General features: G+C 56.7%; 2 protein-coding genes across 10 annotated transcripts; one reads left to right on the forward strand and one right to left on the reverse strand.

Moving 5' to 3' along the window:
* The first annotated feature begins 25 nt into the window (after positions 1-25).
* LRRC29 (leucine rich repeat containing 29) lies at positions 26-14,228 on the forward strand. Of its 4 annotated transcripts, XM_027516296.1 has the most exons (7): positions 26-134; positions 3,509-3,610; positions 10,392-11,384; positions 12,606-12,821; positions 12,947-13,090; positions 13,268-13,485; positions 13,569-14,228. In XM_027516296.1, exons 1-7 carry the CDS (start codon positions 111-113, stop codon positions 13,735-13,737), a joined length of 1,866 nt encoding a protein of 621 aa, XP_027372097.1. In that variant the 5' UTR covers positions 26-110; the 3' UTR covers positions 13,738-14,228. The 4 variants fall into 4 exon arrangements, with proteins under 4 accessions (XP_027372097.1, XP_027372098.1, XP_027372099.1 ...); XM_027516297.1 differs by lacking the exon at positions 12,947-13,090; XM_027516299.1 differs by lacking the exon at positions 26-134 and having other exon boundaries at positions 2,227-3,610; positions 11,068-11,384.
* Positions 14,229-16,154: 1,926 nt separating this feature from the next.
* ELMO3 (engulfment and cell motility 3) lies at positions 16,155-20,733 on the reverse strand. 6 transcript variants are annotated; one of them, XM_027516294.1, is made up of 20 exons: positions 20,444-20,732; positions 20,258-20,298; positions 20,086-20,158; positions 19,842-19,892; positions 19,481-19,650; positions 19,296-19,395; positions 19,042-19,193; positions 18,882-18,960; positions 18,703-18,753; positions 18,495-18,617; positions 18,274-18,405; positions 18,066-18,167; positions 17,843-17,951; positions 17,598-17,734; positions 17,337-17,500; positions 17,124-17,236; positions 16,928-17,032; positions 16,745-16,827; positions 16,585-16,671; positions 16,155-16,475 (listed from the first exon to the last, which is right to left on the reverse strand). In XM_027516294.1, exons 1-20 carry the CDS (start codon positions 20,519-20,521, stop codon positions 16,467-16,469), a joined length of 1,959 nt encoding a protein of 652 aa, XP_027372095.1. In that variant the 5' UTR covers positions 20,522-20,732; the 3' UTR covers positions 16,155-16,466. The 6 variants fall into 6 exon arrangements, with proteins under 6 accessions (XP_027372095.1, XP_027372090.1, XP_027372093.1 ...); XM_027516289.1 differs by having other exon boundaries at positions 16,155-16,491; XM_027516292.1 differs by having other exon boundaries at positions 16,155-16,491; positions 20,269-20,298; positions 20,444-20,731.
* Between the last annotated feature and the right edge of the window lie 116 nt (positions 20,734-20,849).

A 20,849-nucleotide genomic window follows, 5' to 3' on the forward strand; every position in this document is an offset into this window, starting at 1 on the left:
CCTGGGACGGAAGTTGGAGGTCCACTTCCTTCCCAAGCTACGCCTTCCAGAGCCGGCGGGACTACACTTCCCAGAAAGCCTTGCGCGGGGGCGGAGGCGGCAGGGATGCGATGGCGGAGTCGCTGCCGCTGGAGGTGAGAGGCCGCCGCCCTCAGGCCTAGCTCGGGACAGGCCCCGCCCTCGGGGTCCCAGACTGTGGGGAGGGGCTGTCAGACAGCTCTCCCGGCCCCGCCCGTCTGGCGGAAAAGACCCGGCCGGGAGATCCCTGGACCTGCAGGCTATGGGTAACGGCCCCGCCTTTGGGCCACTCTGTCTCCTTACCTTGGGGGACCATCCTCTCCTCCCCCATCGGCCCCAGGAGGTAGCTGCTGTCACCTCAGCGAGGACAGGGCCTCTGCCTACCCCTGACCTCTTGAGATGGCCGTCCCTCCCTCTCAGTTCTGGAAGATGTCCGCTGCATCCCATCAGCCCCGAAGGGTAACCGATCTTACCCCCATTGGTCCCTTGGAATGGTCGCTCCATTCCCTTCCCTTCGAGAGATGGCTGCCCCTTCCCCTGGCGGTGGAAGACAGACTGCCCCTTCCCATCAACTTGGGGCATGGTCTCTGAGTTCCCTCACTGAGGACAGGCCTGCTCCCCACTTCCTCAGCCCCTAGTGATGGCCATCCCTGCCTCCTTCACCTTCATCCTTCATGGGATGTTTGCTCCTTCTACTTAAATTGGAGCAAGATCACTCTGCCGCTGTTGTCGCGAGACAGATAAGTTTTGTCCCAGTGGCCTCTTGGGATGGCCTCTCCATCCTGTTTGCCCAGAAAGTTGGCAGCCCCCTCCCACTGCCCAAGAAAGACAGGGCACCCTTTCCCCATCGGCCCTTGGAATGATGTTCCACACCCAGTGAGTCCCCTGCGATGGCATCCTTTCCCCCTTCTGCCCCAGAGGATATCTGTCCCATCACCGTGGATCACAAAGATGACCAGTCATATCTCTAGTAGCCCCTTGGAATGGAGTTCCTGGGATGGCCACTCCACGCTTAGCACTGCCTCTTCTGTTTCCTCTAGAAAGGCTTTCCCCCTTCTCAGCTCAAAGAATCATGCTGCCTCCCCTCAGTGAGGACAGATTTGTTGCCCTCCTTTTGCTCTGTGGGTTGGCTGCTGAACCCCAGAAGACAGGATGACCACTATCTTACCTCAGCTCAGACAAGTTTTCCTGCCTGCTCTTGGGGATCAGAGCGTGGTCAGTCCCAGTCCCCATCAAAGTTCTCTTCCCCAGGCCTAGCCTCTCTGGCCCAGAGGCTGTTCTCACCAGTCATTCTCCTCTCGGTAATGATCTGTTTTATCTTCCCACCCCTTCCTTGAGCAAACCTTTGGTGAAAAGAGAGGTAAAAGACAGTCCATCCTTATTTAATTCAATCCAGTAAGTACTGAGTACCTTCATGTACTAGCAATCAGGGAAGGGAAGAAGAGACCAAGTGGGCTGGTGAGGGTCAAGTTTAAGGGCATTCCAGGAAAAAGGTCCACATAGGCAAAAGAAAATAAGAAAATCAACATGCTGTGTTTGTAGGACACTGAGAAGACTGGCTTGTGGAAGCTCTGGGATCAGGGGTCCAGTCAGGCATGGAGGCCTGGCAGTGCTGACCCAGGAGAAGAAATTTTGTCTTGAGGGTATTGGCGAACCCCAAAGGTTTTCATCAGGAGTGCACTGAGACTGAAAGCTGTTTCTTAGGAAAATTAACCTTGTTGCAGTCTGTGGAATGATTAGCAAGGATGAACCTGGAGGCAAGGAGATCAGGTGGGAGACTGTGGAAGGAACCCTGGTCTGGGGTGATGAAGATCACTAAGGTGGAAAGGTTTCAAAGGTAGAATTATTAATAACAGCAATCCAGGAACCATTTATGGATCATCTACTAGGTGTGAAGCATATTATATCTATTAAATATATATATATATATAATTTAATCCCTGTCATAAGACTGTGAGGGCAGCTGGTAAAGAATCCTCCTGCAATGCAGGAGACCTCAGTTCGATTCCTACATTGGCAAGTTCCCCTGGAGAAAGGAAAGGCTACCCACTCTAGTATTCTTGGGCTTCCTTGGTGGCTCAGACGGTAAAGAATTCATCTGCAATGTGGGAGACCTGGGTTTGATCCCTGGGTTGGGAAGATGCCCTGGAGAAGGGCATGGCAGCCTACTCCAGTATTCTTGCCTGGAGAATCCCCATGGACAGAGGAGCCTGGCGGGCTACAGTCCACGGGGTTGCAGAGTTGGACATGACTGGACGACTAAGCACAGCACATAAGACTGTGATCTAGATTTTTTTAATAACCCCATTTTACAGGTGTGGGTTGAGGTTCAGAGACATCACATACCTTGCCTGAGGTCACACAGCTAGGAACTAGTGGAGCTGGGATTTGAATGAGTCTAAGTAAAGCCTATGCTTTACACCTGTATCTAGAGCAAGGGACAGAAGAGCGTGAGGAGTATAAAGTTTTATCAGGATCTTCAGACAAGATGCTCTGTTGCCACTGAAGCTCGGGGGCTGGAAAGTTGGGAGGAGGGGCTGCTTTGGACTGAGGTGAAGGTGATGGTAAAACATTTGGATGAAGAATCCTGTGGACAGTTGGCAATACTAGACTAGCACATGAATGATAAAACAATATGGAATACTGAATTGTTGGTTTTTCTTATAGAGGTAATTGTTAAAGCAATGCAAGTGAATTTATTATCCTAGAAAGTGAACAAATTTAAAGACTCAGGTCTGAGCCCTGGGAGCCACAGAAGAATCTAGAAACAGGGCAATTGGAGTGGTGAGTGGAGCCCTAGAAAACACAGTCATAGAAGTCAAGGAGGGAAGATTCCAGAAGAAAAGAATAGTTAATATCAGATTATTCTTGGTCTCACAGGCAGCTCCCTTCCCCAGTCCCTAAGAAAGCCTCCACCCCCAGCCTCATAGAGCATAGGTGGAGTGAGGGCCTTAGCCTGCCAGGATGGGTCTTGCTGAGAATTGTAACAGCTGGCTGAGAAGCCAAGTTGGCAGTGAAGAAGATGGAAGAGTACAGTCCCAGTGTGACTTCCTGAAGATCAGCACTTGCCTTGTTGTGTGCAAGACACTTTACCATGATATTTAACCGTCACAGTAACCCACTTAAATCTCACTACAACTGTCTTTTTATAGATAAGAAAAATAAGGCTCAGAGGGGTCAGTTGAGAGAATAAGGATCTAAACTAGGTTCATCTAGTCCCAGTGCCCAGGCCCTTTTTATCAAATTGAGCAGGAAGTTTGATTTTTATCAGAACAAACCTGCATCCAGATGGTGCTCAGGAAAGGTTTGTTCCCAGTAAAGATACCTGGAGACTGGAGAGGAGAAGTGAAGACTCTCTGAAGCTTAGGATCCAAGATGAGCTAGAAGCCAGCACTCTAGTCCCCTCTGACCTACCGTGCTGCCAGAAAGAGAAGATTTCAGAGGGCCCCACCAGCACTAACAGCCCCGATGCCCTGTCTTTTTCCCTCAGATGGTCACATATATTCTGAGCTTCCTGCCTCTGTCAGATCAGAAAGAGGCCTCCCTCGTGAGCCGGGCTTGGTACTGTGCAGCCCAGATTGCCCTTCGGGAGGTAAGGTGCTTACCCTCACCCAGCCCATTCCCAGTGGTCTCACTTCAGCTTGCTCGTGGCCCTGCTCATACATCATCCATCCGTTCATTCCTGCATATTTATTCATACATACTTGGCTCTGGGTCCGGTACTGGGACTCTACAGATGAACCAAACATAGTCCCCTCTCCTGAGAAACTCATAGTCCAGTGAAGGAAAAAGACAAATACGTGAGTGATCATGATGTTGTGTGCTCAGGGCATTGGCATGAAGGGGGCCATGGGAACATGAAGGACACGGAAGGAGACTGGCAGCATCAGGGAAGGCTTCCTGAAGGAACAGGATGAGAAGCGTGAAGGTTGGTCTTCAGGACTCATAACTGCACAGGCGAAGGCACCAAGGTGTGAAATAGTTCTGGAAACGACCACCCAGGTTCGCTATGACTGGAACTTGGGTGTGTGGGAGAGAAGTGGTGGGAGATGAGGCTAGAAAGGGGTCAGACAGCCAGACAGATGTGGCAGGTGGTATTGCTAGGGTTTTCTCCTGGTTACCATCGTGGGTAACGAGGTAACCCATGGAACTTTAGGAACATTAAAGGAACATCAGGCAGGGGAGTGACATGCATTGATTTATGTCTTAGATCTCCACAGTGCCGAGTGGACTGAGAGGTGAGTCGTAGGGAGACAACCCGCTAGGAGATGAGTGCAGGCATTTGTGTTAGTTTGGAAGGCAAGCAATGAGTGCCCTTTGTTTCAGTTTTGACTGTCACTGAGGTTGAACAATTTTCTCATTAGCGGACCATTTATATTTCCCTCTTTTGTGTATTTCTGTTCCTTGTCTAATTATTGGGGTCTTAGTATTTTTCTTATCGATTTGTATGAACTTTTTATACATTAAAGAAGTTAATCTTTTACATACTTACTGAAATATATTCCTCATATATTTGCCTTTTTAAATTTGACTTGTAGATATGTGTTATTTATGAGATATACAGGGATTAAATTTCTGGGTTGTTGACTCTGAACATCATTTTCTTTATTTCTGCCATTGCTTTAGAGATACTTTGCCTCTTCAAAGATCTGATAAATATACACTCATATTTTCCTTTTATTTTAAATTTGGATTTACTTCTTAGATCAGTTTTAGGTTCACAGCAAAACTGTTTTATGGCTTGAATTTATATATATATATATATATATATATATTTGGTGTAATTTATTTTGACTTATGCTGTAAGGTAAGGAGCTAAACTGATTAGTTTTCAAGTAGCCCAAGTACCATTTATGTATAATGGATTGGAAGCCTCCTCTGTCAAATTTTAAATGAGTGTTTAAGTACGGTCTGTTGTTGAGTTCTCTCTCCAGTGTCATTGAGCCTAGTTTCTAAACAAATTTGATTTGAACTTGTTGAAAATTTGAAGTATAAAACATATAAATGATGAGATCCAGTTGGTAGTTGGACTTCTGAGAGAGGAATTCAAGGGAAAGATCCGGGTAATAAATATAGGTGAAGGTGTCATTCTGAACAGGCGGAGGTTTAAGCCTTGGATCTCAGTCACTTTCCCTGGGGAGAACAAGAGGAGCCAGAAGAGCAGGCCACAGAGACTGCCCAGGAAGGATACCAGTCCAGAGGCAAGCAGAGGAGGAGGGGCCTGTAGAGAGGCCTCCCTCATCTGGATGGTGATGCTACCTCTGTGCCCAGCACTGTGCTAGGCCCCAGGGCTGGGGCAGACACAGCACTCAGAGTTAATAGTGAGAGAGAGACAGCACTGCACTCAAAATCTTAAGAAAGGTGCATAGACGCATACCAAAGATGCAGAGAAGATTCACAGAAGACTTCATGGAGAAGGGGATGCTTGTGTTAAATCTTAAGAGAGGATACATATTTTGTTAAGGAATAGGTGAGAGGTCAGACCACCCCCCCCCAACCCCCAGAAAAAAACAGGTGAACCCAGGTATGGAAGTATAAGACAGTGGTCTGAAATTAGCATTCCAGAGCCAGAGTGCAGAGCAGGCATGGGAAAGCTGGGGCCGAAGAAGTAGGCAGGGGGCTGACATAAAAGGGCTTGAATGCCAGCCAAGAAGCTCAGCTTCCATCCTGTGCAGTGGTGAACCATCAAAGGGCCTGAAAAGCGTGGTCAGCTGCCTTTTGTCAGGATCACTTACCAAGAGTAGACTGGAGCCAGAGAGACTGAAGGCCAAGAGGAAATAGGAGATGGGCTGGAAAGGACCTTGGGCATTGTGGATATGAGGGAGCAGTCTAGGATGATTACCAGATTTCTGACTTAGGTGATTTGGTAGAAGGCGCTGAGAGTTTGGGAGAAGCGGGGATAAGGCAGTAAATTCAGATTGGGCCATACTGCATCCTTGTATCTGGAGAGAGGTCCATAAGGCCATGGCTCCCAGTATCTGGTGCTCAGGAAAAGGTGTGGGAAACAGAGTAGGTAGAATGGGATGAAGTCTGCTGGGGTGCACGTGGAGGGAAACTGTGTGTGTGTGTGTGTGTGGTGGAATGGAACAATTCATGGAGAACCCACTGGTCCATGGGTTGGGTCTTTCTGCTCTTTGATGACCCCAAATGGGGAGCAGGCTAGAAGGTAGGAGAGACAAGAGGCCAGAGTCTCAGAACCCCCAGTAGGAGAGAACACCAGGGAGACAGGCCATCCCGAGTAGGCACCATGGTGCAGCAGAGAGGAAGGACACTTGTGGGAGGTCTGCAGAGGAGCCCTCAGGTGTTGGTGACCTTGATGGAGAGGGGCTGTTTCTGGGAATGAAGGATTCTGTGGGGACAGTGGTGGAGGGATCAGTGGGCAAAGCTATGGTCAAGAGGTGGCCGCCGTGGGTGTGGGCACCCATGTGCTTCCAAAAAGCATGATGGTAAAGGGGAGGGGCGAGGGGGGTTGCAGGGTCAAGGGAAGCCTTTGTTAAGACTCTGGGGTGTTTGTGGACTCTGAGGAAGGAGAAGTGGAAAGGCAGAGATTTCGGGGTTCACAGAGGAGAGGGTGGGGACAGGCTCAGTAGGCTGGGAGAAGGGGGTCTCCTTGAACCCAAGAGCAAAATAGGGAAGGAGGTTCTGATGAGTCCTGCCAAGGATGGGCTGGTGGATGTGAACAGGGCAGGAGGGCTTTCCCACCTAAGGGCTTTGGTTTCTATTTGAAACATCTCTGAGAAGGCTGGAGTGAGGGCAGGGAGCTGCAGTAGCATCAGGGGCTTGGAAAGAAGTCTAGGGGAGTGAGAAGAGAGGGGGGCTGTGAGGAGAGGGGTGCCACTGCAGACAGGAAGGGAGGCTGTGGCTTCCTCGGACAGCACATACCCAGAGGCAGCCATGGTCTCATCATCCCTGGCTGGCAGAGGGCACAGAGAGCAGGTGCACCCACATGATGGGCAGGGCCACGGGGGCCCTCACGAGAGGCCATCAGCCAGGGAGGCTTCTTGGAGTCTAGCAAAGAAGCAGGGTGCAGAAGAAGCCAAGTGGGCAGTCAGGCCTAGGGATGAAGGTGAGACTGGAACAGGAGTGAGGGAAGGAAGAAGAGGAGGAGGCCGGGGTCAGAGTTTGGGATCCAGAGTCTACCATTTTAGCACTGGAGCTTCTCCAGTGAACCCTGAGCTCCAGATAGAGCACTGACAAAGACCCATTCGGTGACTCTGCAAAGCTCAGCCCCCTACTCCACCGCCAGGACTGGGAGCCCTGGGAAGCCAGGCCACAGATACCTGGGCATCTAGGGCCGACACCACCGAACAATCTCTGGAGCCCTATTGACAGGAACCATCTCCCAGGGTGCAGCGGGCTGAGGAGGTGGTACCCCAGCTAGTAGATGCTGTGGAAGATTCTGGCTCACCAAGGCCAAGCTGTGTGGCTCCAGGCCAGGCTAGGATGCTTGACTTGGTAACTTCTTAATCTCCTTCACCTGCCCCCACTTAATTCCACTTTTTCTCAAATAAGCAGACAGACAAAGGCAACACCTGACATACACCTGGGCTCCGTCCATACCTGGGACTGGGGTGGAGGTGCTGCCACCGGGCTGGTCACTGTGAAGATCTCAGGATGGCTCCTGCCCCTTGCTGCCTTTTCCTGCCTGAGGTGTCTATAAGAGCCTCTAGATATGAGCCCCAAAGTCTTATTCCTCTCTGGAGACCAAAGCCCCTAGGCGCCAGGACATAGGCTTCCTCAAGGTCCTTCTGGAAAACAGGCGTGCTAACTTTGGATTCCTGTGCTGGCAGACAGGAGGGTCATGTCTCTCTCAGATGGTTTTCCAAGTCTGCACACAGGCCTGCTGTCTCAGCTCAGGACTTCAGTAGTTACAACAGAGTCCTGGCCTCTCACAGTCAAGGGACATGTATTGCTTTTAGCAGGTTTAGGGCATTTTCCAAATGAGTCCGCATTTACTCTTAAGATGCCAGCATTAAGAAGGGAGGAGACCGGGGGGCTAGTTGGCCCCTCTGTGCTGAGGCAACTGAAGCTGGAGCAGGTACCCGTGTTGTACTCCCTTGGGGCTTTAGAAGCATCTTCCCAGGCCCTGGGGAGGGGCACTTTCCTACACTGGGGCAAAGACCAGAACCCAGAAGGCTGCCGCTTGGCCCCCACAGAGAGTAAATATCCCCAACAGACCGCTCCTGGACTTCTGTATGAGTCCCAGGTAGACCACCTGGGTGATGGCTTAGAGGCTGTCTTCTCCCCACCAAGAAAAACTGTGGGGAGCAGGGAGGTGGCCTCAAAACTCACCTGGCCCCATAGTTGGAAGTCCTTTAGGCCAGGCCCTGCCCCTTCACTAGGTAGCTCTTGGGGCCACCTGCCAGCCCTGCACTTGGACCTGGGCTGTTCGTTTACCTTGTGTATAAGAAGGCAGTGGGAGAGGGAAGAACACTGCTGGCAGCCAAGGCTCAGGCAGATAGGGAAAGAAGGAAGACTGAAGGCAGCTGGTGCTGGGGGCTGCGGGGTGCCATGTGACTGGTGGGGGCAGGTGCTGCCTGGCAACCAGCACTGCTCTACACTCCCCCAACCAGAGTTCATTCTACTCATCATGAGACTGGCTCATCTAGCACTGCAGGGCTTTGAAATGGCTGGAGGCATGCTTTACCGTTCCTTTCTAAAACCTTTTCTCCTTGATTTTTTCAGTACGCTCCCCAGCCTCACACACTGGTATCTTCGCTAGCTCTCCTTCAATCTGAGAGAGGGACCCAGGTCTCTGGCGTCCCCACTCCCCACTCCCCACTGTCTCCTGGTGTCCACGGCGGGGATCTATGGGCAGAGCTCCTCTCACCTGAATTGACCATGGGGTCTGAACTGGGCACCTGGTTTGACTCCCAGACTCCCATGAAATTGGTGGGAGCTGGTCTCCGTCTAACCACAGGCTCGTTCCCGGGACGACAGCCCTCGGGGGCTGCTTCTCTCTGGGGCAGAAGCCAGGTGGGGTCTCCACACCTGGAATGAGTTCCACCTGTCTTCCTGGAAGAATCCTGTTGATAAGCATCTTGCAGGGAGCGCATATTACGCATCATTTTGACCTTTCTGGTTCCCTTTTGATGATTTTCTGTGGGGGACAAGCAGGGAATGTCAGCTTGTTCTTCCTGTTACTCACTGGACAGGTTTCCGGGGGAGCCTGCTTGTGAAAACAAGAATCTATGAGTATCACTTGCCTGCAGCCTGGGCGTTGGTGGGGGTAGAGAAATGGGGCTAGGGTTTCAGAAGCCAAGCCCTCTTCTCCCTCCCCCACAGACCAGTTCCACACATTCCTGTACTTTCTGTCCTTTGGCTCCCTCTGGCACAAGATCAGGGAAGCTTCTCTGAAAACAACTACTGGCGGGTCCTCACACTCCTAAACAAGCCAACCCTTCCCCACAACTAGCCCTGAGCTTGCCTCCCCGCCCCACCGGACTCCAGCTCTGTGCTCCCCAAGCTCCCCGGTTCCTCTCCAGTAGAGCCAACTTCCTCCCTGCCTCTGAAATTCGTTCTCTGAGCTCCTGTCCACAGAAATAGTACACTTCTCCCTCCTCAACTGCAGGAATCAGACAGACCCTCCAGAGATAAGACCAGGGATCACAAGCGCATCTCCAATCTCCAGCCTAAAGGGCCTTCACGTGTGCGTATACGCACGCATCCACGCATGCGCACACCACACTTACATGCGCAGGCACATTTTTCACTTACACACAAAAGCCAGGTTTGCAAACATTCTTGTGGCCGAGACACTGAGGCCACCAGGGTACCTTGGCCTCACTGCCTGCCCCAGATCTCTGGCATCTGGGCCACAGGGCGTTGTGGTGAGCGACACCTGCCGTTGCTTCTTCCCGCCTTCAGCTGCTCTGAGGGCTATTTATATGCTCTTGAGAAAGTGGGGGAGGCTGATTGCTTAGCTAAGACTAAGCTGAGGCCCTGGATTTGGAGTCCATGGGTCCCAAGGCCACCTTCTGGAAGTCCCCAAAGTTGGAGTCCAGAATGCTTTGTCCTCCTGCTCCCAGGGGCCTTCGCTGGCTCTCTTCCAGGGCACCCCCCAGCCCTCCTGTACCCAGCATGCCAAGTCCCCACTCTGGCCCAGCCTCTCCATAGGCGCTCAGCCCCGGCCATCACTAACTTTCTGTCCTCCCCTCATAGTCCTCCCCCTTGAGCCCCAGTATGACCCGTCCTCCCTGCTCCCACGTCCCATCAGCACCCCCTCAGGCACGTGACACCACAGTGGGTCCCCATTGTAGAAGGGCCCTTCCCTGATCTTCCCTCAAACTCTGGCCAGCAAATTGCCACCAGACTCAATGGCTGGCACACTGTGAGGCCAGAGGGCTAACCCCAGGCCCGCTGCTGCCTTGTAGGCCAGCGTGCAGTACAACATCCCCGTGTCGTCTGCCTCCCTTCCGGCCATCAAGAGCCTGGGTCTCAGGGGCATCACCTGCATCAGCCTGACCAACCTGGATGGCTCGCCGGCTTCACTCCAGGTGCTGCGGTCTGTTACCCACCACCTGGGCCCGCACCTGCAGAGCTTGTGCCTTGGTGGGGGCAGCCCCACAGAGGCCTCCTTCGTGGCCCTAATCCTGGGCTGCCCGGCTCTGCGTATCCTAGACCTCAGTGGCTGCAACAGCCTCTTCACGTCAGGCATGCTGCTGGCTCAGCCTGAGACGGCGCAGCAGGTCCAGCAGGCGCTGAGCGGCCTCCGTGAGCTCAGCCTGGCTAGCCTTCGGGACCTGGCCGACCTCAGCTTCAACCGGCTCAGCAGTTGTGCCCCCTGCCTGGAGCGCCTCTCCTTGGCCTACTGCCACCTCACCTTCCAGCTAGGCCCAGCCTGGGGCACCATCGGCCCCCAGGACTCCTCCCCCTCCCAACTCTCCTTCCGCAACCTGCTGCGATTCCTGAAGGAGCGGGCTGGTAGGCTGCACGCCCTGGACCTGAGCGGCACTGGTTTGCCGCCCGAGGCCCTGCGGGCACTGGGCCAGGTGGCCGGGCTGCAGCTGCAGGAACTGAGCCTGCATAGCTGCCGGGACCTCTCCACAGAGGCCGTGGCCGCCCTTTGCCACCAGCAACCAGGCCTTACCTCCCTGGACCTCAGCGGCTGCTCAGAACTGGCTGATGGAGCAGTCCTGGCCGTGAGCCGGGGCCTGCGGCACCTGCGGCGCCTGAGCCTGAGGAAGCTGCAGCGGCTGACAGATGCGGGATGCTCAGCCCTAGGGGGCCTGTGTGAGCTGCAGAGCCTGGACTTGGCCGAATGCTGCCTGGTGAGAGGGCGGGAACTGGCCCAGTCCCTGGGCTCGGTGTGCGCAGCTCCACCCCCACTGGCCTCCCTCAGCCTGGCCTACTGCTCCTCACTCAAGGTGAGCGTTCCACCCCTTCCTTCCATCCTCACCAGGGCCAGGGATTGGGGGAACTGGGAGCCTGGCACCAGGGAGGTGCCCTGTGTTTGTGTCCAAGTGAACTGGAAGAGGAAAGGTGCCTAGGCAGACAGTGCTGCTGCCCACACTCCTCCCTGCAGCCCCCGTGGTGGGTCCCTGCAGAGGGAGGTCCCAGAGACCAGAGGGGCCCACCCACGAGGTGACCCACACCTCACAAGTCCAGTGCTTGGTGATCACTGCAGTCTCGGGAGGGGACTGAGGGCGGGTGTTCGCGGGGCAGGGGTGACAGAACCAAGCCCTGGGGGATGGGGCACCGAGGTTACACAGCAGTAGTTGCTCAGGAGGGGCCCTGGGGAGGCCATGTGACAAGGGAGGAAGAGGGTCATTTCTTGGTTGATGCTGGTTACTTCAATAGGGCTCAGCCCTGTCCCTCTGGGTGGTGTCCCTGTCTTAGCAGTGTCGCCCTCTCCCTCTTTAGCAGATTATTCCTTCAATCTATGGCTGTGCCCAGAGCATTCCCCACCTGAAAAGTGTCTCAACATTTTCCCCCAAATGCCTCTCTTTTGCCCTACTCCATCCTCACTGTGTCGATCGTGTGTCTCTTAGCCATTCTTTCTGGAGGCCCATGTTCCCATGTCTGCATCTCTACAAAGCAGCTTCCTCTGTCCTGCCCTTAGTTCTTGCCCCCCCCATCCCCCAACTGCTCCTGGCAGGTGGCAGCTCTGCCATATGTCCCCCCAGTTCTAGAGGGAGCATATCTGATTGGTGCTGGGAGCACAGAGAAGGTGAACGCCTTAGAGATTTTCACCTGCATCCTTCCTACACCAGCCAATCTAGGTATTTGTCCTTCTCCCTGGGTCCCCCTTCTCAGCCCACCACGTCCACTGTGACACACAGCACAGGAACACTGATGCACCCTTCCTTGGGCCCTGTGACAGTCTCCTGTTGCCTGTGGGGCTGTAATTTTGGGCAGAACCTTCCTAGGGACCCCTCCCTGCCTGAGCAGCAAAGGCTTCCTCCTACAGCCCCACCAAGAGCTGGAGCACTGGGCCTCCAGGCCCAAGGACACCTCTTCCTGGCCACAGGGCCCCTGTGGCCATGCTGCAGGCCCCGTGGGAGCTGGACCTCACAGCCTGCCACGCCTCGTGACACAGGCAACGGGCACCTCCCCATCACCCGCTCCCTTTTCCACTTCCCTCCTAGGACGCCTCGGTGCTCTCCCTGATCCCAGGGCTGGACCCACGCCTCAGGGTGCTAGACTTGTCCTCCTGTGTGGCCCTCACCAACCAGACCCTGCAGGCCATCTGTACCTACCTCACCCGCCTCTCAGTCCTGCGCCTGGCCTGGTGCAAGGAGCTGGGTGACTGGGGGCTCCTGGGGCTGGGGGAGCCCATCCAGGCGCCTTCGCAGGAGCCTCAGGTGCGAGACCCTCAAAGTCATGGCGGGTGGGGGGTCCCTGGGCTCAGCTGCCCTCCTTCGTCCCTCTCCGGCAACAGTTGAGGGCCAAACTCAGGAGGAACCTGAGCAGGAGCTTCCTCCCACAGCCCCACGAAGAGCTGGAGTACCGGGCCTCCAGCCCCAAGGACCCCTCTCCCCAGCCACAGGGCCCCTCCCTGCTCATGCTGCAGGCCCTGCAGGAGCTGGACCTCACAGCCTGCAGCAAGCTGACTGATGCCAGTTTAACCAAGGTGTGAGGCTGGGGGCGTGGATAGGCTGAGGACCCCAGGGCTAGAACTTTTTGCTTGGAACAAGCCCTTTTCTTATGGGCTTCTGCTAGATGTGGCAGTTCCTCTGGCTGGGGGTACAGGGAGCCGGAAGGGCTCCAGGGCCTCATTACCCTCCCTGTCCCTACTGCATCCTTGCAGGTGCTCCAGTTCCCCCAGCTGAGGCAGCTATCACTGAGCCTGCTGCCAGCACTCACAGACAAGGCCTTGGTGGCTGTGGCCAAGGGCTGCCCCAGCCTGGAGCGCTTGGCGCTAAGTCACTGCAGCCTCCTCAGCGACCAGGGCTGGGCGCAGGCGGCCAGCTCCTGGCCGAGGCTGCAGCACCTCAACCTGTCCAGTTGCAGTCAGCTCACGGAGCAGTTGAGTGTGTCAGGGGCTGCCCACGGTGGGGGCTGGCTGGGCTTGGGCTGGGTCAGGTGCTCACTTGGCGGCTTCCCTGCAGAACTCTGGATTCCGTCGGGCAGGCGTGCAGGCAGCTGCGGATGGTAGATGTGGCCATGTGTCCCGGCATCAGCATAGCCTCCGTCAGGCGCTTCCAAGCCCAACTGCCTGAGGTGATCTGCATCCAGTCCCGCTTCGTGGGAGGGGCGGACCTGACCCTAACGCTCTGATGCCAGATAAGTGACCGGTGGCTCAGCCTCTGTCACCTCCAGCATCCCCGGCCCTGGCCTCTTGACCTGGAGTTTGACTCAGCACCTCCTGCCCCTCTCTGTTACATGCCCCAGAGGGCCTTCCCCAAGCTAGAAACCCCTTCACTGGGTCTGAGAGTGGGATGATACCAGGACAGCCCACCGGGCCTCTTGCCTGCCTGCCACACAGCCCACAGGAACCTTCTCCAGCTACATGGCACTGCCACAGGCCCCCGAAAATGCCAGATCCTGCTCGCCTGTCCAGGCATGGGTCCAGAGGCCAGGCCATTGGTGGGCTGGGTCTGGTGCTAGAAAAAGTAGACCCGGTACCTTTTGTTCCACCCACTTCTCACACTAAGGCCTGTGCCCGGCCTTGTTCCCTACAGCTCTCCCAGCGCCCCCACCAGCACTGAGTTTTAGCAGCTAAGCCACAGTCTTTGTTGTATACCCAAGATTAAAAATTCCAGATCTTTCTTCCTTGTCTGAAGTTCTCAGACCAAAGGGCCCCTCCCCACCTCAGTGAAGCAGCCCGGCCCGGCCCAGCCCAGGGACAATGTGTAGGAAATGCCAGAGGGACAGACAGCTTCTTTCTCACACCTGCCCCAACAAGTGCCCCAAGCAGGTCCTAGCTTCTTCCCCACATAGTGGGAGATGCCAGAGGCTTCTCCCCAGCACAAGCCCTGGCACATGTCCCACAGCAAAGCCATGTCCATGTGAAGATCCCAGGAGCATAGTCATTAAGGATGGCTGAGTCAACGGGGTTGTTTTTCAGCATACACACATAAGACATGAGAGAGAGAACATCTCTGGGTAGGAAAGGTCATTAGAGGTCCAACCTTCTAAAACAGAGAAAGAAGCTCCTGGGCCTGGGAGCCCAGGGGAGCAGTAAGCTTAGCCTGGGAAGTCAAGGAAAGTGAAAGAAGTCAAGTCAGTGAAAGCAAAGGGAGGAAATGGGACAAATAAGCAGAAGGGACCAGGGAGGTGCAGGTGGGCAGGCCAGAGTTGGCGCTGGGTGGGGGTAGGGAGTTCCCAGCCCCCAAAGTGAGCAGGGAGGATGCCAGCTTAGACAAAGCATCAAGAACTCTGTAAGCTGCAGGCACGCTGTTAAAAGGGGTAAACCACGGCATGTCTGCATCCCAGCTCAGTTCTGTTCAGTCATGGCACCATGACCATTATCCGTGGACAACAGGGAGACACGGGAGAATACAGGAGGGGGTGATGTGTGTGTGTAATCAGGTCAGTTTCCTGTTTGAGAAAGCAGTTGGAGTAGGTGGTATTGAGAAGGCTGGAGGGGCAAGACAGGAAGCAGGAAGTCGGGAGGTTCTTGCCAAGATGATGGTGGCCTGAACGAGGGACTGGAGACATTGAGAAAGAACTGAAGGTATCAGGAGATGTAAGTGCATCTGGGTGCTCCATTTTCACCTTGAACTCAACAGGGACTATTCTCAGTGGGGTGGGAAGTCTGAATACAGGGGTGGTCACGTGGGGCCCTAGATGCCCAAGTAAGAAGCATAGCTAGTGGGTGGGAAGAAAGCTCCCCCGGAACATTCTTCAAGGGAGGTGCCATACCATCAGTTTCTAGGCAACGTGGTGATGGTTAACACTTAAAGATATTTTGAGGAGACACTGGGAAGGAGAGGCAGTGAGAGGCATGGAGATCAGAGGGTGATGGCCAGCAGCTTCCAGCCTGTCTGTGGGTCCTGGGGGTGGGTGTGCTCCTCTCTGCCTCAGAGGCTTGGGGTCCGTGACCACAGCCTCTGAGCTTCGCCTCCAGCTGGCCTATCTGTGGCTCCCACCTACCCATGCTGCTGCAGATGAGTTTTAATCAGAATGCAGGCTTCCTGCACTGAATTCCATCTTGTCGGAATCAGCCTACATCCTCCCACTGGCCTGGCGGATATCTACCGGAACCCTGAGTTTGCCCTTCAGCACGAAGCATACCCAACTTCATGTCTCTCCCTTCAAGTCTCTCGAAAGCGGGCCTTTAGGACCCACAGAGAAGACAGGGGAAGGGCCAGGCAGGGTGGAGAACTAAGCTCAGACTGTCCGGAGCCTTCTGGAAACACAGCTCCCAAACTAGGCCCCTGCTAAAATTGGGGAAATACTTCCCACCCTGCCATCTCTCCCTCATCTGGCTGGCTGCCCCGCACCTCTCTCAGCTGGCGGCCCCCAGACTGCAGTCCATTCTGCTCTTTAGAGGGTGGGCTGGAGACTCACTCTGGAGAAGGGTAACAGGGCCAGCCTGTCCTCACTCTCCTTCAGAACACCAGCCCCGCAACTGGAGTTGCCCAAGTTCATGGCCCCAAGCTGTGGCCCTGGCCTGATGCCCCCTCTCATTTGCCAGCCAAGATGGAAGGCAGGTTTAGCCTGCGAAGTTCAGAGCTGGCTCGACACACATCTAAGAGCCAAGCAGACTTTTATTTCTGCCACAGCCTCTGCTGGTCAAGGCGCCTGTGCTTCTCCCCCTCCACCCTTTGCAGCCACCATGGTGGCAGCAGCTGTGGCCCTTGGCCAACCTCACTGTCAAGGTTCGGCAATGCTGCAGTCATAGCAGAAGTTGAAGTTGGTGGGGGGCGGGGGCACAGGGGGTGGTTGCTCAGGGATGGGCACATTCTCCAGCTCCAGGAGCCGCAGCTTGGTCTCCATGGTTAGCAGCTGCTCCAGGTCCAGCCGTGTCTGCTCACTGCCCATGGGATTGCCCAGCAGGGCGCTCAGCCCATCTGTCCACAGGTGGAACTGGGGATGGGGCCAGCTCCATGAGGGCCTCTCCATTTCTCCCCCTGCCCGTCTGTTCCCCTGCCCGTCTGCTCAGCCTGCCCAGATACTCACCTCCCGTTTGGACGGGGCAATGAAGTTGAGGTATGCCTCTTCCTCCCCATGGTCATAGCTGACTGAGAAAGCTAACTCACAGACGTCCTGGAGAAGCAAGGGAGCCAGGAGCGCTGAGCAGGGGCCAGTGGGAAGCAGCCCTGGTGCCCACTGAACTCACCTTGTTTTGCTTCCCAGAGCCTTTCTCCCGGACGTGGGGACAGTCCTTGCCTGTCAGCAGTGCCCTGATGTCGGCCACAGGAACTGCAGGAAAAAGGCTGGGTTGACCACTGAGACCCCTGGCGGCCCCGGGGTGGGGCGGCTCGGGGCAGCACATGTCTGCCCGCCCCAATGCCCTCCTCACGCTGCTCGGGCAGGCTCTCAGGGGTCGGTGGGCCTACTCCCTCCTCCACGTCCCCGTACTGCAGCACTTTGTGGTTGGGAGACAGGCAGCAGAACCACAGCTTGTCTGTGGGTGGAAAGGGCGGCGGGGAGCAATGAGAGGGCCTCCCCAGCCCCGCCCAGCCGCCCTCCAACCCCACCACCGCCCACACAGTGACCCTGGCGCCGCCGGCTGCTGATCTTGTGGAAGAGGGTCCCCTCGCAGAGGCGGAGCAGACGCTGCTGGCGGATCAGGCCCATGAGCTCTGGCTTCAGTTTCTCCCGAAGCTCCCTGGGTGCAGGGGAGGGGGTTCACTGAGCTGGACAGCTGGGCCTGGGCAAGGCAGCAGGGCAGGTGGGCACTAGGCCTGGGATCTACCCCCATGACTCACAGAATTGGAGGGGCCAGCGTGCCTTCCTGGTGCAGCCGCTCCGTCTGCCGCAGCCGAAGCACCTCCCCGTAGGTGAGTGCGTTCACCTTCGTTCGGAAGAGCTCCAGAGAGCTGGGCTTCAGGGCCAGCGTGCGGGCCAGCTGCTCCCGCACCACTTGCATGACCTGGGGCCATCCCAAGCTGAGCTCAGGGCCTGAGTTCCGTGCCCCAACCCCAGAACCTCTGCCCTGGCCTGGGTCTCCCCACTGCTGCCCTCCGCACCTTGTCAAAGTCCTCCTGAGTGGCCCGCATCTCCTTCCAGGTCTTATTCAGCAGCTGGATGCTCACACAGAAGAGCTCATGGAAGCTCTGATCTTGGCCAAAGAACATGGGTGAAAAATCCTGGGCTGTTTCGGAGCCTGGAGCGGGGGGGCAGGAGGGGCTCAGGGAGATAGTGTGTGCTGCCCCTGGCCCTCTCTGCCCTTCCGTCCCCTGTTCCTGAACACGCTGTGCCCAGCACCACTCACAGGGCTCCCCAACATGGAGCAGATCACACAGCAGCACAGTCAGCTGGATGCTGCTCCGCGCAAAGGGGCACTCGTGCTTGTCCTCACGGCTGCTGTTCTCTAGCACAAACTGAGGAGGCGGGAGCACAGGATGGGCTGGGGAGTCATGACTAAGCCCCGGGAGGGCCTCGCTTAGGTGCCCTGTACCCCATTCATCCATACCCCACCCCGCCCTACCACTGACCCGGCTGTAGGCGCTGGGTGCCTGTCTGGAGAAGTAGAGCATGTTGTCCAGGGCCAGCAGGCCAGGGGGCACGCGCTCCAAGTCCTGGGCAGGGTTGCTGTTCTGGGGGGCAGGAGAGAGGAAGCTGAGGAAGGTCCCAGCCCTCTGGAGCAGTAGCAGCAGCCCTGGGTAGAGGGAGGGGGCAGGGGGCTGGGTAGGGGTCACTCACAGAGAAGCCCAGTTTGCGGAACTCGCGGGCACACAGGGAGCGGCGACGGTCAGCGCTCAGCCCGGCGCCCACAGACTCCCCCTCCGGCTCAAAGGCAGCTTGGCGCAGGGCCTGCAGCTGCTCCCGCTGCTCCTGGGGTCATTGTTGGAGCGGTGGCAAGATTGAAGATTCAAAGCCAAGCTCCGGCCAGCCCCAGCCTTCTGCGCGCTCAAGGCACCTACCTGACTGTAGGGGTCCAGTGGTGTCCGCATGCGTGGCTCCAGCAGCCCCAGCATCAGGGCCTGCAGTACGTACAGGTGGTGAGCCATCTCGTCACCCAGTGGCGCTGCACTGTGGATGATGTTCTGAAGGACAGCCAGTCCACGGCTGTGAGCGTGGGCTTCCAAGGAGGGGAGTGGGGAGGGGTCTGCCAGGCCTGGTCCTTCCTACCTTGTAGATGAACTGGCGAAGGTTTCTCTGCCACAGGTAGTCGAGCATGTGCTGGTGGGTGGGAAGGGGGCTTGAGTGATTTAGCCCCACCACGAGCGCCCATTTTTTCGGCCCACTGCTCTGAGCACAGCACCCACCACCTCCTGCCCACCCCATCCAGTCACTGGATGGACGCCCACCTTACGTTCTGCAGGGGTGGCCCCCTGGAGCAAAGCTGTCAGCAGTGCCATGGCCTTGGTTTGCAGCTGCTGGTTCATCCTGGGTGAAAAGGAGGGCTCAGCCGGCCATCCAGGGCCCAGTCCTGCTCTCCTCTCTGGTCCCCCACCTTCAGACACTTACACCTGTAGGTGCACCAGCAGCCTGTCTAGCGGCACCTCGCTCTTGACCAGCTGGCCCAGGGTAGGGCTGCTCAAGGTCACATTCTCCAGCAAGCCCAGGGCCAAGGGCTGCACAGAGGCATCCATCAGGTTCATGTTCACGTAGCACACCACCTTTGGCGGAGCAGAGGCTGTCACCACCTCATCACCGTGGAAGGCCAGGCCCTGACACCTCTCCACCACCCCCACCTGTTTCCCCGAGAAAAGCCCACCCACCTTCCTAACAAAGGGGATGCTGAGTGTCTCCCAGGACACCACGCCGTGCTCCATAAGCTCCAAGAAGGCCCTCAGTGCAAGGGCCAGCACCTCTCCTAGGCTGGAGGGACATCGGAGGCTGAGCAAAGCCAGACCAGGATCCGCGGTCCCACTGTGTCCCCCGCCCACCACAGCCCTGGGCTCACTCGTCCCCATCCTCAATGATGGTGCCCAGTCTCTGAAGCCCATCACGGCTGATGACTTCCCGGGCGAAGGTCAGGTCCGGGGCCAGCAGAAGGAGGTGCCGCAGGGCTTCCCGGCGCCCTTCACGACTTTCGCTCTGCAGCCCCCGCAACAGCCGCTCCGCCTCGCGGTCCTGGCGGGGTGGGAGCAAGGGCAGAGCACAGGTGAGGAGGTAAGGAGAGGGAAGTGGGGGTGTGGGGACGCGGGTATCCGCTAGGTGGGGCACTTCTGGGCTGGAGCTGGGACTGGGCCCCCGGTCTCCAGGTGCAGAAAAGAGGCACAGCAGAGGGGCAGGGAAGGAGGGCGGGGTCGGAGGGGCATTACTGGGGCCGTGCTGAGGCACAGGATGCTGCCATTCTTGATCTCCATGCGGTTCTGGAAAAGATGGCAGAGAACGGAAAGAAGTCAAGAAGAGCCCTAAGGACTGGCTAGTTGGGGCTGTCAAGAAGGGAGGATTTGGGAGTCAGTAAAAGATCAGGTTGCAGAGAGTGGGACGATGACTGCAAGTCGGAGCCAGAGTTAGAAGGGACCACAGGGTGGAATGTGGGGCAGAGGGGAGGGGACTCACGTTCTCGGTGATGTATCTCCGGTGCCCATCCGCAAACTGCAGGGCATAGCGCTCAGAGTGAGGCAAGCTCCACCTGCAGGCAGCAGAGGCTCCGTGAGGCAGGTAGGGGGCGCCCTCTCCCTCCTGCCCCGCCCCATCCCCTACTCCTCGCCCCCGCGCGACCCGCACTCACGCGTCGCACACCTCCTTCAGCACAGCAGCCAGGGGTTTTGCCTACAAGCGGAAGAGTCACTCACAGGACGGGAGTGAGAAGAGGTTGCGGAGGAGCCTGGGGAGGGGTGGGGTGGGCTATTCGAGGGGAAGGGGGCGACCCGAAGGTAGGTGGTGGGGTGGATGGAGGCCAGCCAGGCCTAGTGACCTGGTCCAGCTGGATGAGCTGCGGGATGGCGTCACGCATCTGGACGGCGATCTTCACCACATTCCGCGGGGGCGCCATGGTCTAGCCGTAGGGGCTCTATACTTTCCAGATGTGCCACCTCCGCTGAGAGCACACCTGGCCTGGGGCCCCTGGGAACGAAGGTGTTCCTCAGCCCGAGGCTTGGCTCCCGTGGCTCAGGCTCCCACTCGCAACAAGGTGCCGCGGCCTTCCCTAGGGAGCCGGATCCAAGGCCAGTTCCGGGTTGGAGTCCCGAGAATAGGAGAGCGCCTGCCCCGCCCCGCCTCACCAAGGAGGCCCCGCCCCGCCCCAAGGTGCGGCAGGTGGGGGTGCGGAGGGCGGGCTGTCAGCACAGCCACACCTCCTTTTCCAAGAGTTGACCCACCCA

Source organism: Bos indicus x Bos taurus, chromosome 18 (assembly GCF_003369695.1).
Source record: "Bos indicus x Bos taurus breed Angus x Brahman F1 hybrid chromosome 18, Bos_hybrid_MaternalHap_v2.0, whole genome shotgun sequence".
In the NCBI taxonomy this organism is placed as follows: domain Eukaryota; kingdom Metazoa; phylum Chordata; class Mammalia; order Artiodactyla; family Bovidae; genus Bos; species Bos indicus x Bos taurus.